The sequence below is a fragment of the Anopheles marshallii genome, chromosome 2 (assembly GCF_943734725.1).
Source record: "Anopheles marshallii chromosome 2, idAnoMarsDA_429_01, whole genome shotgun sequence".
In the NCBI taxonomy this organism is placed as follows: Eukaryota; Metazoa; Arthropoda; class Insecta; order Diptera; family Culicidae; genus Anopheles; species Anopheles marshallii.
The window spans coordinates 10436995-10453006 of NC_071326.1; the positions used below are offsets into that span (position 1 = coordinate 10436995).

A 16012-nucleotide genomic window follows, 5' to 3' on the forward strand; every position below is an offset into this window, starting at 1 on the left:
TCTCCGCCAGGACAGGTGACGGATCGGGCGTCCCTTCAGGTCGCGATCGATTGGCACCGTTTCGAGGGGCCCCCTTTTTCCCAGCTGTGCGCGTTCCGAGTGCGTGTGTATGTGTGTGTATGTGTGTACCTCGCGGCACGATCGATCTTGTGTGCGAAAACGGGTTGTTGTGACACTGTGCAATTTGCGATTGAGCCGTGGTGTTTGTTTGTGTGAGGAATTGCATTTCCCATTATTTTGTTTTGGTTTGGAAAACAGTGACCCACTAACGATGGCCGACCACCATTCATTGTCCTTGCTTCGTCATCAATCCATTTCCCCATCATACATCACACACGCATTAATTAGCACACATACATACACACACACACACATACACTCACAAACCCATACAATGAAGTGAATCGTACTGGAGGTTGACTAATGTCATACGAGCGCGATCCTCGGGGGCAATGCAAATGACTAAATGACTATGAAATTGAGACACCCCAAAAGCAGGGCGCCCACCCAACATGACCGGTGGGATGCTGCATATTGCGATGCCTGCTGCCCGAAAATTAAATTCCGGCGCCGACCAACCTACACCACGATAATTCCACACCGCTCAAAAAATAATGATCGACACAGTGTTGCAGTTTTACGATTGTCTTGCCAAACGAAATCCCTCCAGAGTTCAAAGCAATGCGATGCTTAGTTTTCGTTAATGTAGGGGTTTTTTATTTAATTTTGTTTGTCTGTTGGCCGGGTTTTTTATTTTTACTGCCACTATTGTTTCTCATTCGCGGTCGCAGTTCTCGTTTTTTTGTTTTGTTTTGTTTTGTTTTTCAAAATGTTTTTTTGTCGGCGATCATCACAACAGCATCGTTAAGCCATAAAAATCGATCGAAAGAAAGCAATAAATGGCGTGTGGTGTGCCGTCTGTGGCAAAGGGAAGCAAACAAGCATGGGAAGATTGTGGAGCATCAATCGCCAATACGGTTTATTGTTTTTGTTCTTCACCCAATCACTCTGTTCCCAAATGCAATAATTAATGCACTGCAAGTTCACCGAATGCATCCCGATGGCAGTCCGCGAAATAGCCGATATAAAATGCCAATTAATCAAATTTCGACTCACCCAATCCTTTCCACACTTTTCTCGCCAGCAGCCCATCACAGTTCGTTCGTGTTTGAGTTTAATGTGAATTGATTTGCGGTGCGGTTTGCGAATCGTTCGTGCTCGTTGTTTGTGCCGATATTGGAACCGAAGCGAAGTGAACGACACAACCCTACGACCATCGATGGTTTAGTGAGTGATTCCAGATCGTGCTAGGGTTCTGCAACGGAGAAGTGTCATTAGGTGACCGCATTTTATATGCGCTGGTGGAATGCGTTCGGGCCACAGCAGCAACGACAAAAAAACAGCACGAGTTGTACGCCTTGTTCCCGGCCAAACCATGTGAAAAGATGTGCAAGAAAAAATGGCCAAATAGAAACAGTGTCTAGTGATGAAAAGAAAAGCTCGTGATCGGGAAAAGATTGTGTAGAACGTGAAGCACGACAGTGGTGAAAAAGCCACATCCCAAGCAAAGTGAAACCGAACGCAAGGCAGGCACAAAATCAATACAAAGTGGTCGAATTTTAGTGAACGTAACACGGGAGAGGAAAAACAAACAGTTGTGGCAGTTTTTTTTCTCGGGGTGAAGAAGTGCATTCAAACACGGCTTCCCTCACGAACGCAATAACACCCGGTGCGGAGGGAGCAGGGACAGGTGCGGTTGGTGGTGCAGTAGTGGGAGGAGGTGGAGTAGGCTTCAAGCAGGTGGCCACGAGCTCCACTTCCGCCTGTACCGTGGTTGCCCCTCCGGTCGCTGCACTTACCACTGGCCACCGAATGCAGCCGACCATTCCACAGAGCACGGGAGGCAGTGATATGGACCTCCCTGCCGTCCAGCCTATGGATTGGTTGTTCAAAAAGGAACGCATCTATCTGCTAGCACAGTTTTGGCAACAGGTAAGTCAAACCGACAAACACCCACCCGGCTACCCGAGCCGTAGCTGCTCGGTGCTATCCCCTTTAAGAAGTCGGCAGTGCGTAAGGGCGAGAACTCGCCCGCTCGCAGTGAGGCGTGAGCGCCATCTTTCGGCGAATTTCGCCACACGGTACGTTATCGTTTGACCCTTTTCCGTGCCCAGCCTAGGGTCGTTCCGCTTTAATTGGGATTCATTTAAAATTGATAATTTGCACGATGATGACGATGACGTCCAAACCCAGACAGTGTTGATGATTATGGCGACATTGTCGTCTTGAGATGCCCGTGGTTTGTCGATTGTCCTTGACCACATTCTTCGCGCTGGTGGTCGGTTTCGGGAGAGGTGGAAACGGGTGGAAAAATGGAAACCGTTTCCTCCCTATTTTGGAGGACCTCCTGCAACGCACTCGCGCGAATTGCCGGTCTTTGATTCTTGTATGTGTTGTGTTGTGTGTGTGTGTGTGTGTGTGTGTGTATGTGTGCGTGTTTGTGTTCCACATTTTCCGGCCTACTCATAGTGGTCGTCCGCCCTACAAACCCTTTCGTTTGCTACTGCTACCGTGGCTTTAGGGTTGGGTGGCACTGTTGCGAACCCTTTCGAACTTTTCAACCCCCCCCCCCCCTCTCCCCCACAGAACCATAGGGAAGGAGTCGCGCGAGGAAGCAGTGGTGGGTGGATTGTGCTGTAATGCCACAAAAGCCCGGATTGCGGAATAGACACACTCGGGGATGATGATGATGGCAAACGACGACAACGACGACAATCAACATGATGCTGATCAGGGTGGTCTGGCTGGGTTTTTGGGGGCCGAAATCGGTGGCCGGTCGTGGCCTGGCGTGGAATTTAAGTGTTTACACTTTCGGGTGAAGTTTGCCGGGGCGAGTTCTCTTTCATTTTGTTGTTGTTTTTTCCCCCCCAGTTTTGGCGGAAGTAAGGAACGGGCGACTACCGGTGTTGTTGCTATCGGAAACTAACCCTTAACGTTTTGTTAATGAAGGGATTTTATAAAGTCTCGCGGAAGAGCTAGTGACAAAGTGTCGTCGTTGTTTAATGAGAGATTCAAAGGTTTATTTGTTTTATGTTATTCTTTCCGTTTGGAACGAGCTGACCATGTTGTTGGATCAGTTATCAGTTGAAGTCTCTTTTTTTAAATAAATTTATCATTTAACAAAAGTGTGAGCACAGTTTTTAATCTTTTAATCAGTAAAAAGGGCCCACATTTTCTACTAGATGATGATTACAATAAAACCCTAGATCTAATAATCAATTATCAAAAAGTTGAAGAACAATTTGAAATGAATTAAATTTAATTCTGTTAAAATAGAAAAAAACCCCTTCACTTTCTTTTTAATAATATGCCACCAAACTAAAAACAAAAGCCCAATATTGTGCAACAATTCCGCAACGCATCAAACACCGACGGCAATTTGCACAACATAACCGGTCGCCACTTCTTCTAGACGAACTGTCTTGCATGACAGCGCATCCACAGCAAAACCCTTTGTAACGATATTTGCGTTAATTTCTTCGTACCTCGTGTGGGCTTTTTTCTTTTAAATCTACGACATGTGTTTGTTTACGGTGATAGTTCCTTTTAACAAATCGTTCATCTAGAACACTCGTACCAGAAGTAAAGTGCCCACAACAAAAACATCAATGTTTAAGCAGTAATGCTCGTGCGGCTGCTTTGTACGGTCGGAATGGCCGGAAAAAGGATGAAAACATCAGACGACCCAACAAGATAACTAAAATGTGAGCGTGTGCGTGTGTGCTGGTGTGTTTGTGGTGAACCCGGTGGCAGTGAAGTTTAGCAGTGGCGCAGTGGTTTGCGTGTGCTTAATTTATGCTTCGGATACACGGCGTTAGCAAACGTCAGTTTTCTTCCATAGAAGGGGCAGTTATTAAACGCTGCTGCTGTCTACCGGCTTTTGGGGATTCATTTTTCGTGGTCGATTGAGTTCACCCCCTTTTGCTCGATGCGTGTTTACTTGTTCTGCACAAGGCATGCGATCCCGTTCGATCCCGTTTCGCCGGTGGAAGATGATGTAGAGGCCCCCAGTTTCCCTATCGGCCACTGTGTTGCCGTGTGTTGATCTCATTAAAGGTTTCGATTTTTGTCAATCGTGTCCGTCTGCTTGGAACCACAGACAGATACGGCCCAGTGTCCATTTACTTGATTGAATGTCGATAGCCAATAAAGCGAACGACCGAGAGAGCGAGAGACAGGGGTTTTTGTACCGGAAATAGTAATTACAGACCATAAACGCGAGCGACATCGACAAACGGGCGGATGAAAAATTGACGTGGTTCTGTCTTCTCTTCAATGGAGAACCATCAATCGTGGAACTATTTTCGGTTCTTCGGAGTTCCTACCAATTCAGCGGGACACGATGCCACTGCAACGATTGATGGATGTAGTGAAAGGGAACCGAACACAAATTAGTACCACTATACAGTGTAGTAAGTTCTATCTTTTATTCCGGTTCACCGTCAAGAACTCGTCCGTAAAAGCCATCGATTGAGGAGCGAAAGTCGGGAAGTGAGATCAGACACCACCAGCATCCACGGTATCCCATTGAACGAACGGGAAAAAGAGATTGAAACACTTCTCCGTTCTCTGGTTCGTCATTAATAAATAATCAAATTCTCGTTAGGCGACGCCTTTCATCTCCTTACATTAACGAAGAAGTATGGAAGAGAAGTTCGATTACTATCAGACGGGCGAAATTGTGTGATTTGGCAATCATAATTCAGGGTTGATTGGGCTTCGATTAATATTGATGAGTGGCAATGTTGTTGCAGAATGGCATTTAAACAGGAAAATACATCTTCTGGACGTTGGACATGGATTTCCCTGAAATGCATAAAGAAAATGGGTTTAAAATTGCATTAAAAACATCACCGAAATGTATGAAATCATGATCGAAGGGTTGCTTTAAAGCCAACCAAGGTACCCACATTGCCAAGTAAGAACGCAACGTAACTGAACAGCCCTTTGTGGAAGCAGCAAGAAGCAAAAAAAAACCCCAACCGTTTGTCTGTTTTTCTTTCACTCAATTTCACTCAAGCTCCCTCCCGACCATATCTCTCGCACTGTTTTTCTCTCATTACCCCAACCGGTATCGAGGCGAAACCATAAATTGATTAATCTATCGACATTTGTTTCAAAAGATATGCTTTTGATGCCTTCCCCCTTCGGCTTAATGGACCTGGCAGTGGACCCGGAGATGGACCGCACGGGGTAGGACGGCTTGCTTCTGGCACAGTACAAGCACAAGGGTGCGTACATGTGACGGGTTCGGTATTGCAAATAATCGCACCAAGAGTGCTATAATCTTGATTCCCCGATTCGACGCATCGGGGTGGCCAACGATTGTATGACTTGGAACGTAAAAATCTGATAACAACGAATCTGCTTGTCCGTGTGCATCAACGGCAGGGCGAATACAAAATGACAACACAGCGCTCTCATGTGTCCTTGCTTTGCAAAACAAAAAAAAGGGCGCATACAAAAGGCGTACGCACACCAAGGGCCGGGCTAGTTGCAAATGTGCATACATACGCGCACCGGCAGAAATGCGCGAAAAGCGAAAAGACAAAAAATAATCATCATTATCTTGCATCCCTTGGCGATTTGGTTTCGCAAGTTTGCGCTCTTCATTGGTCCCCGGCACCAGGATGGACACGATCAAACCACTCGCAACCGTTCCAATGCCATCCTCCGCCCTCCCACACTTGCTGCAACGGTTGCTGCTGGTACTGTTTCTGTTGGGAAATGTATTGGTAATCATCATTATTTATTATTGAAATTGATACGATTTTAATAACACGTTACCACCGGTTACCGGAGCGATCGAACGCTGGTGCTGGCTAGAACGGTGGAAGATCGACCGCGGCAGCAATCGGGGGTGGGTGTTCGTTCGAGTCGGGCTCGGTCGCTAACACGAATTCTGGTTTTCTTTTTTTCCGGTCGTCCGGATCGATGCCGGTGCAGCCGTAGCGTCCGGAGATCCGGATTCGTCGAACGAAATCACCATCGATTGAAGTGGCTTCGATCACATTAAACACAACCGGGTGGGGGGGAGTGGGCCCCCCGAACCAGGGGGCGGTGGTGGTGGGTTCCCGTCCATTCCGTCACGCAGAGGATGATGAACGATCGATGGAAGGGCTCGAAGCGGGCGCGCAAAGAACCAAGAAGCAAGTACGGCGATCAAAGATGATGGATATCGCCCGAAGGCCCGCCAAGGACCTGCGAGTGAGAGAGCGCGTGAGCTTGGACGTGCGCGGTTCCAAGTCGGCTCTTGAAATAAAATAAATAGACGCTCATTTGTTGCTGCCAATCGCTCCGCTTTGTACGGCGAGATGCGCATTCCGTCGATCATTTGGCCGGCCCGATCGATTAAAGAAAGGCAAGGCAAACTGCGGCAAGGACCGCTGGTAACAGACGCACAACACAAAATGGGTGTACGCCGGTCCGGGTTTCCTCGATTCCTTTGAGCGCTCCTTTCCCCACCCCTGAGGAAACGGGGCCCTATTTGTGGTTTCCGCCTTCCAAGTTGGTCCGAGGGTTGGCTGTCGATATCCTGAGGGGATAATTGGATAACACACACTCACACACACACACGAGAATACAAAGACACGCAGTCATACAGATGCCCTCATCAGTGCCCGATGTCCGTGCAGTTCGTCGTCGAGTCTTTACGATGGCAAATTGCCGATTTATGGAGAGCAGTGGTGTCGAATTCTTGCAAATGTTCCACTGCGATCCGGTCGCGGACAAGAAAAAAGAAAACCGCTGGCGCCGATGGTGTTATAAAGCAGAGGGATGCAAAAATTGCAACTGATACCGACTCAATTCATCTCGGGCCCCGGTTGCTTTTTGAAGGTGCTGGAACGGCTTTGGCTGCGGTTATGATTAAAAGCAATTAGAACCAATCGACAAGTTAATTACTTTTCATTTGAATTCCATACCGATCGTGTCTTTGCTAGCGCACACTCGTGCCCCAAGCAGTGCGCGGCCCGTGTGAAACCGTACGATTGGTCGTGATCGTGATGGTGACCAGACGTCAAACATCATGGAGATGGGAATTTGCGCGGAGGCCACTTTTGCACTTGCCCATAAATAATGCTACCAATAGTGAGTGTCCACAGCGTAGACAGGGAAGTTATAGTGTGGACAGTTCGATACGATTGCCTTCCCGCTCGCTAGACACACATTTTACTTGAGGCTAATTAAGTGCTTCCATTGATCCGGAGCGTGCAGATGATATGGAAGTCGTTGAGTCGTTGAATCGAGTAGAATTCCATTAATAAAATCGTGCGCGTCTCAACAACACTTGCGCCAAGTCATTCTGAGCTCAAAATTTTCGAAATTAATCTGAATAACATCAACGGTTTTCCAAACATTCGTTGGATCTTCTCAGGGATCATAATTTTGGGGGGGGTCAAACGATCGTTCCAGGGTGGGCCTCGAGGTGACATCTACTTACCGAAATCGTTCCGTGTCTCAACGCTCTTCATCCCGGAAATCAAGATCACGTTCCTCCCCAAAAAAAAAAAACACTCCCCAAAACGTAAACAATTCCCCCGTTAGGTAGAGCGCGCGCCACCCAAGCAATGCCGAGCGCGTTTATTAGCAAAAACGACAAACGTATTGAAATTGGTCCGGAAGCGCACAGAAGCCGCTGACGGATTTTATGTACCCTGCTGCCACGCTGCCACACATCGAAACCTTCACGCCATCTATCGAAACCACGTGTGTTGTTTGGTGCGTCTCCGCCTTAGCACGCAACTCGTGGCGGGGTCGATCGTTGGGCTGAGACCCACACGTTTACGAGCGTCTGTCGAGGGGGTTCAAATCGACCGGAACGGCATAATGGTGGTGCCGCCTCAATGCTGACGCGCCGGTCGCCAACTTCGCCGAGTTCCTGCTTGCCCGCTCAAAGTCGCACTGGTGGCGCGCAAAATTTCTTCGACCCCAACCTCGTGCCGCGTTCGCCGAGCGCATCAGTTGCAGCTCCCGTTATTATTAGAATGTATATTTTCACCTCGTTACTGTCAGGGTGCATTTCAGCGAAATTATGCTTCCAAACCTATGGACGCACCACAGTAACAATCCGATACAGGAATTTGTGATCACCATTCGAGGGATCAAACGTATTACGTTACCGGAGTGTATTCTTTTTTTGTTGTTTCGTTTGGCTAAAACATGAAGTCAGCAGACGAGCAAACACAAGGGTGTGAACTTCCATTATCCAGCTAATTGTCGCACTGGCCTGGCCCAGCGACGAGATCCATCCCATCCATCCCACCACGGTCCCGACAGTCCAACATCGTCCGGCACCAGCAGTGACAAGAAATTGCATGCAGAAGATGCACATCTAATTGCATTCGCTTCTAATCGTTCGTGACAAAAGCGCGACTCCCGTAACGCATGATCGTCCGTCGCCGGCACCGTCCGGCATGTCGTCCGATGTCTTTCGGCATGGCTGCCGCGTACATTTTAATCGCTTTTTCACACCATCACTTAAGCACGCACACACCGGCGAGGTTAAAGTTTTGTGTGTTTTGGGACGAGACTACTAGATGCGAGCGGTTAGATTTTTCTATTTTCCTTCCATTGCATTTGGCACACGCAAAACAAATGGCCAAATGGTCCGGTGGTTAAAGTACAAGTCTATTTCGCAGATAGCAATGATCGGCCACACTTTGCGGTGGGCACATAAAATGGAGGTGGGCCAACCGAAAACCTCTGTGTGTTCAATGATTTATGGTGAATATATTTTTTCCTCCTTCCTCCCACATTACTCGAATGGCGTGGATTGCATAGCATAAAAAGGCCGCAACCATCGAATAAAACCACCCACCATTTGAGGTCACCGTTTTTTGGGGGAGGCTGTGTGTTTGTACGCGAGATTTAAAGGTGAGTGTGTGCGTGTGTGTGTGTGTGTGTGTGTGTGTGTGTGTGTGAAGTTGGTGGCGCTTTTCCCTCTCGCATTTGGATGCGAAGGAAAACAATAGATAATGAATTAATTCAGCGTAATCATACAATCAGCAGGATTACACTCTTTTCCACCCCCGCCGAATCCTCTGGTGTCCCGCCACGCTGGGTGGATTGCGTTGATCAACCAGCAACCCCTGGCAGCTGCTTCGTAGCTGGACAGTTCGGAAAGCCGAACTGCAACAAAAAAAAAAGCATAAAAAACGCACGCGCAAGCAATACACACAAAATGGAGAAGCTTTTAAATAAATTTAGCAAATTACGCCCAAGATGCGAGGTGCAACCGCAAGCAAAAGGTCCTCTACGCCTACACCCGTTGGTCGTCCGAGGGTGGGGACTTGAACGACCGTACAAACGGAAAAAAATGACACCGAAAAAGCGAGCGAGTCAAAACTGCCTGATTAATATCTGGAACAATGACTTTAATTAAGCCGCCCGCTTTCGAGAATTTTTAATTATTGGTTAATAAATTCAGCCACCAGATGACGGACGGTGCTGGTCGAGCCGCCGGCATCGGATCAGGCTTGCAGCGTGAAGTGTGAGCGTTGTTGCAGAGGCTCTCCGTGCATCGGTGTCGTTGTGCCACTCGGTGGTATTGGTGCGTTGGTGGGATTTTTTTTTTTTTTTTTCGGGACTGACACACTACTCTGCCGCAGAACAATGCACACTTGAGAACCGTTGCGATTGTTTCTAGTAGCCCCGGTTGGAATGCCGGTAGGCCTTATACACATCTTCACTGTGGATATCTGCACAATCTGGATATGAATTTCTCGGCGGGACTTTTTATTTTTGGGTTTTAGGCGTGAGGCAAGAAAGTGATCGATGGTGACCATTTTGCTAAACAAAGAGAGACCCCCAAGGTTCGTCCACATTATATCATAACGGTGGAGTGCACGGGGTTGTGTGGAGGAATTTGTTCGAAAACCCAACCCGAATTAGGTGTGGAGTTGTAGCAAAGTGTAGATATATTATTTACACACTCAATGTTTGTATTAAATCTGAGCATGTACTCGAAGGCTGATAATACCCTCCGAACTGGGGCTCGATAATGAGCGTACGAAAAAAGATATTCGAACTCTGGAACATTCCCTTTGAATGGAGCTACGTTCCAAGACAAACAATACTGCGAGTGGAAAGATAACGTCCAGCAGTACTATCCATAATGGTCGCATGCTATCGGAATGAAGCTGCTTCTCAAGAGTACACTCTACAACGCTTTATCAACCGATTGCATGGAAGGAAGTGAAGAGATAAAGACCACCACTAGACCCGCATGGTCTGTGTGCGATAAGTGATCGGCAACGACTCCCTCTGCTCCGAGACGCATTGAATCGAATTCATCTCATTAGCAAAAACAGCTAGACAAAACCGATCTGCACAACGATCGCCATAAGCCGCGTATGTATGTATGCATAGCTTCGCCTCTGGTATGGTTGCGTGAAAAAAGGAAGATTAAGGGACCACCTCTTTTCCACCTCATTAAAGCGATCTTCGACTCGGCGTGAGAATTTGCCCTTGGTACAGGAGGGGTGCACTCGAACGCATACACACAGATATGCTTCCTTCCTGCTGCTGTCTTCCTTCCTCATTAGCATACGGCCACAACGGAACAAATTTACATTTTTATACACTCACACACACACACACACGAACCGGGACCGGGTGTATCGAGATAAACCAAAAGCGGCCCAAAAGAAAGGGGTCTCGTTTTTTTTATCTTCAAGAAGCCCGAACGACGACGACTTTACCAGTAGTTCGTCCGCTAAATTGCCTTCACACACAACAGCTGTCGCTGGGTTCAACTATTCCGATAGCTCATGGTCGGTTTTTTTCGCTGCTGTTCCATCCAATTTAGCCGCGCTCTTCCAATGTCTGCTAATGTCCTAACGGTGTTGTGGCCGGTGGCTTCAGCGTTCTGGGAAGATATGCGTGTGGTAAGGCAAAGCAAAAAGACGCTTAAACAAGCGCTTCTCTCGAGACACACAGACACAAAAAAAACGGCATGCACCCATGATACCCACCGGGTGTATTAATTACCGCCAACACCGTGGTGCAAATTAATCAATATATAATAAATGAATTTCTTTCACATCGGAACACGAGAAAATGGTTGGGCAGAAGAGTGAGAGAGTAGACAACCAGCAGGGTTGCACTCGAGACTCGATGCTCATTATTTTGTAACACGATCTTGCCACCGATCGTGCAATCTTCTGGGCTTGGCCTGAGTTAAATCGTCGACAGAAAGGGGTTTCCGAGGGGTAGTGTGGTGAAGAAAGGCAACAGAGAGAGAGGGAGAAAATAAGAAAAAACTGTCGATGACGCCGATTTAGGCGTTTAGTTTGTTTGTTTGTTTAACGTGCCAACGTGGTGCTTCTGTTCGACGAAATTTTATGATAGAACCATCGCGAGCAGGCGCAAGATGCAGCATCGATCGTAAAGTAACCATTCTTCCTCATCCATTCAGCTGTGCGGCCGTACGAGAGGTGGATAGAATGCTGCTTGTGCTCTTGACTCTCGGCCACCCACGGTTTGCTTTGAAAGATGAACCGAACGATCAACAGCGCGGACAGTGAGTTCGTTCCGTGTACTGCAGCAGTGGGAAAGGCACGCTAATCGGGTGTAAAAATGTGATCGAAAATTGTTACTCGCCATCGTCTTAATATCAACAACAAATCGACGGACCGGCCAGATCTGGGCTGTGCTCTACCTGGTCTACAGCCGGTCGGTGTTTGCCGCTGTGTTAAATTAAATTTTATTGTCATCCCACAACGCTGGTGATGATGACGATGCTGCCGCCACGGTTGGCGCGAATCGAGTTGTGGTTGATATGATATTTTATTTTGCTCACTGAAATTAAACGACCATCCGGCAGATCTTCCTCCATTGTAGGGATCGCGCGCGATCACGCAGCCATAATTTACAAAATAGAGTGACAATGGTAGAAATACACACTCACCGATCGTTAAAAGTAAGCGCTGCCGTGTTTATATTTTTGGGGCCCGGTGCGCGTGCAAAGTGTTTTGGATTTTGATAAACATTTGAACGATTAATCGAACATTCTTCGCCGCTCTCAAAATCTGGGATCGCAATCATACGCCTCTGTTCTCGAGGAAAGACAATCGCTTGGACCAGCACAATCGACCAAAACTCACCTCACCGCGACCTCGCGCCACAAACAACCGAAGCGTAGAGGCTGAGAAATGAAATAAATAAATTGCCATTACACCTGTTATTAGAAATCATTCCCCAAACCTCTTGGGCAGGGCTCAAACGGCAACGAGGAGTCGTAAGTGTGCACCGCGACACACCTCAAACCCTCCGTACAAGAAGCAACCCGTCGATCGATGCGATTTGAAGAACAATGCTACCCATTTTTCGATGGGCCATCGAGTGTCTCAAAAACACGGTGGCAAGTTATTTTTAAGCCTGGGACGCATCAACGGCGACGCCAACGTTCTCAAGCGCGGGCCCACGAAAATCTCTGACGATGAGATTTGTTTGAAAGCAGCAACACTGCTTCGGCCGATAAAACAAAACGAACGCACACACCCCGAACGTACGATGGGAAGCGGTGGCAGCGGAACGGCCAGAAGGGTCATAAATTGATGTTCGAATGACTGTCACCAACACATCACACCCGCACGGCACCACAGTAGCAGTAGCGGTGTGTGTGTGTGTAAATGGTCGAGTCACCAGAAAGGGAAGTGGCTCAATCATTAGCCTTAATTGAAACTTCCGCAACGAAATCAAAACCAACCCCGATTCGATGCCCATTGATGCAACTCGATCATATTTTCCCAGCATCGTCGTCGATCGGCGATTGCATCATCGGGCGGGTGGAGTTCAGGCGTTCCGTCTTGTTTTTTTTCTGGTCTTCCTTCTCTCTATCCCGACACAACTGACTGGTTGCAATCGATTCGATCGGTTTCAAACGGCATCGGAAGCAGAGACATTATTAGTTTTGTTGAGTCCTAAACTTCCAGCATTTGCTTCTCCTTGTCGTCGATGTTTCCCGAACGCTGACGCTGGGCTCAAGATGATCAAGATCCGAGACGGAAGCCCTCAATTGTTCGGGTTTCGTGCCGTGGAATGTTCATAAATCCCACTGCACGGTGCATGACAGTTCAGTTCAACTTTGAGCACGCACACATTTCGGTGACGTCTGGTGAGATCACAAAAAATCTTCGATTGAATTGGAGTATCGCGTCGTGGATATTCAACAACAGAAAAACTATGAACATCAGTTGGAATGCTTCGCAAGATTATGAGTTTTTTTTTTTGCTTCATCCGCCACAGCTTCCGAATCGCGTAGATAAGTGTCTGTTCTTGCAATGCTCAAGAAGAGTTTAAAAATGCCCTTTCGTTTAACCGAACACCCAGCTCCCGGTGCGTGCGACCGGGTTCCAAAACCGAGCACGGAACGGATGTAAAAGAGTGCGTGCGGAGTGTGTGTGTCTGGTCGCGGGACACCCGGAGGTTCTTTTCTTCCCATTTCCCATTCTTCGTTCGTCGCTGGCATTTTATTTGTTCCCATTCCTCATCTCGTAACGGTCGTTGTTGCCGTACGATAGTCGTTCGGATCTTAATCTATAATCCATACAGTACATGCCCGGGCGTGGGTTACTCAATGGATCATTTACGTGGCACTGAAAAGAGGTGTGGAGCAGGGAGCGGGCTTCTTCCCGAGTGTGCATTTCCCTCCATGCACGAGGTAGGATTTATATTATTGCATTGCTTCTGGTCACGAGAGGCGACAAACGGTGAGAATGGGCAAAAAAACACATTGCCCCGTGGTCTCCGGGTGTCTCCGAATCTGCTCGAATGGGCAGCATCGCACGAAGATACACATCGCAACACGCATCGATCGTGTCGAAGGAGAAATGCGTGTCGAAAAATAATACAAACCACATCCAAGCGCTTCAAATTCTACCGGCGTAGAGCACGGATTACTGTTGGGGGATGATTTGTTCCCCAATTCGCCCAGCTCTCATTTACCTCAAACCCCCTTTTTTTGTTGTTGGGCTGGCGAAATAAAAATGGCAGGACAAATAATCGATTGCACACACCCGCATCGATCGCAAGACGCTTGTAGTGTCACTGTCACTGCGAGCTGACGCCGACAAGAAGGGAGCCGTTTTCGTGCACTTGGGAAGGAGAATAAGTGGCTGGACAGGGGATGCTCTGGCGACAAAACCCAAACAACAAACGAACGGACGGATGGACGCCTGGACGAAACAATCCAAGACCGGATTTAAAGACGGAACACACACATACCCCGCACCAGACACTGCGCCGTCCGTGTGTGCGATGGTGTGAAATGGAGTGAGAAAAATTGTACGAAATGTTCATCACGCGTCTCGATGCGAAACGGTGTCTCACTGCTGCGCAACACGAGGGCAACATAACGCGCGACAGACAACATGTGGCGTTTATTATTATTGTTGCTGTTGCCCGTATGGTTTATGCACGCCATTATCGGTCCGCTTGCTGCCGAAGGGACGACGGGGGCGCCTTATGCCGTGTGTACTTTCTTCCACCACCCCGTGTTGTCTGACATTGGCCATTCGGAAAGTGTTCCGATCGGCCAAACCACAAACCAATGATGCGCAATTGCTCTCGCATTACCTTCGCGCATCATATTGGCCGGAGGCTGTATAATGGTGTATGTACGCATCATCTAACCCAATGCTCAATCTATACCCGCCGCACCGTACTGCACTCTGTCCACAAGACTCTATCAAAGTGCTCGCGATCACATAAATCACGAATCTGAATTGACTCTAATGATAACATAGCGCTTGATTGGCTTTGAATGTCTATTTGCTGTAGTACTGCTGCTGTTGCTGCTGCAACCGTACAGGCGAAGCCAGGCACACCAAATCCAAATCCAAACAAACAACCACACAGTGCGGGGACCAATCGAGCTGATAAAAGCGAAATATATCGTAACCTCCCATCAAACACACAATTCATCCCCATCCACCCGAATAAGGGGGGTTCGATGCCCAAACATCGGCCAAACGAAGGGCACAAACAAAAAAAACTGCCGGGCGGATAACGCGCTTCTTGGCACAGCAGGGAGCGAACGGGGATGGGATGCGCGGGAATCGTGAGGAATTCAATTGGAGAAAATCATCTCCACCGCCAATCGACGGGGACAGACAGTTTTTGTAAAACCGGATGTGTTGGCATCGTAAAGCAAACGGGTGATGACGAATAGAGCGAATGAGTGTAGCAATTTTCTAATCAACCGTGGACCAATTTTCGGGGAAGCGGGAAGCTGATTGAACAATCGCAATGGCCAACGGATCAGATTGGATGCATGTGGTCGAGCTACCGTCCCGATAAGCAAACAAATTGAACCCGTATTGATGGTTTCGATGATGGGGGTGTCTCCACCCACTGTTCGGACGCCAGTCACCGGACGCATTGCCGAAAGTGCGATTCCGGTTGGGCGAAATGAGTGCAATATTTTTGTTAATAATAATATAAAGATTTATTAAGCTCATAAATAAGCTGGGATAAAGATCTTGCGTTAGGGGTTTTTGGTCCAGCACTAACCACCCTTGATGGGTATCCCGGATACATCCCGGTTCATTAGCGAGGGAAGTCTCGGAAGTCTCCATTAAAGCGAACACTACGGTCTGCAAAGTTTTCGCCCCCGTCCGGCACTGACACATTGAAGAACAAGAATCGAACAACAACTAGTAATGATGGGTTTATTACCCGTCGTTTCGGTGGGTTAGACATTATCCTTGGTGTCCCCACCGCACGGGTGAGGATCAAATTATCGTCCTAATGAGATAAATAAACGATGATAAATCATAGATTATGGCAATGCTCTCATAACGCACTCATCAAGCGCAAAGCGTGGAGCGTTAATGTCTTCCAGGCTTAAAGTCACCCCGTCAGCCCATTGTCCCACAACACATGGCCCCCGGTTTTTTTTTTCCATACGGGACGGTTAAAATGGGACGGTGTGTCCTAGTTCGCACTTGAT

The 16012-nt window shown here is 47.9% G+C and overlaps 1 protein-coding gene across 1 annotated transcript in view; it reads left to right on the forward strand.

The window, feature by feature from the left end:
- The first annotated feature begins 1788 nt into the window (after nucleotides 1–1788).
- Nucleotides 1789–16012, forward strand: part of LOC128709583 (homeobox protein cut) — a 164527-nt gene continuing 150303 nt past the window's right edge. Inside the window, exon 1 of the mRNA XM_053804589.1 lies at nucleotides 1789–1992. Within this exon, the coding sequence (XP_053660564.1) occupies nucleotides 1873–1992 (120 nt within the window). The 5' untranslated portion in view covers nucleotides 1789–1872. The remainder of the gene's footprint in view (nucleotides 1993–16012) is intronic.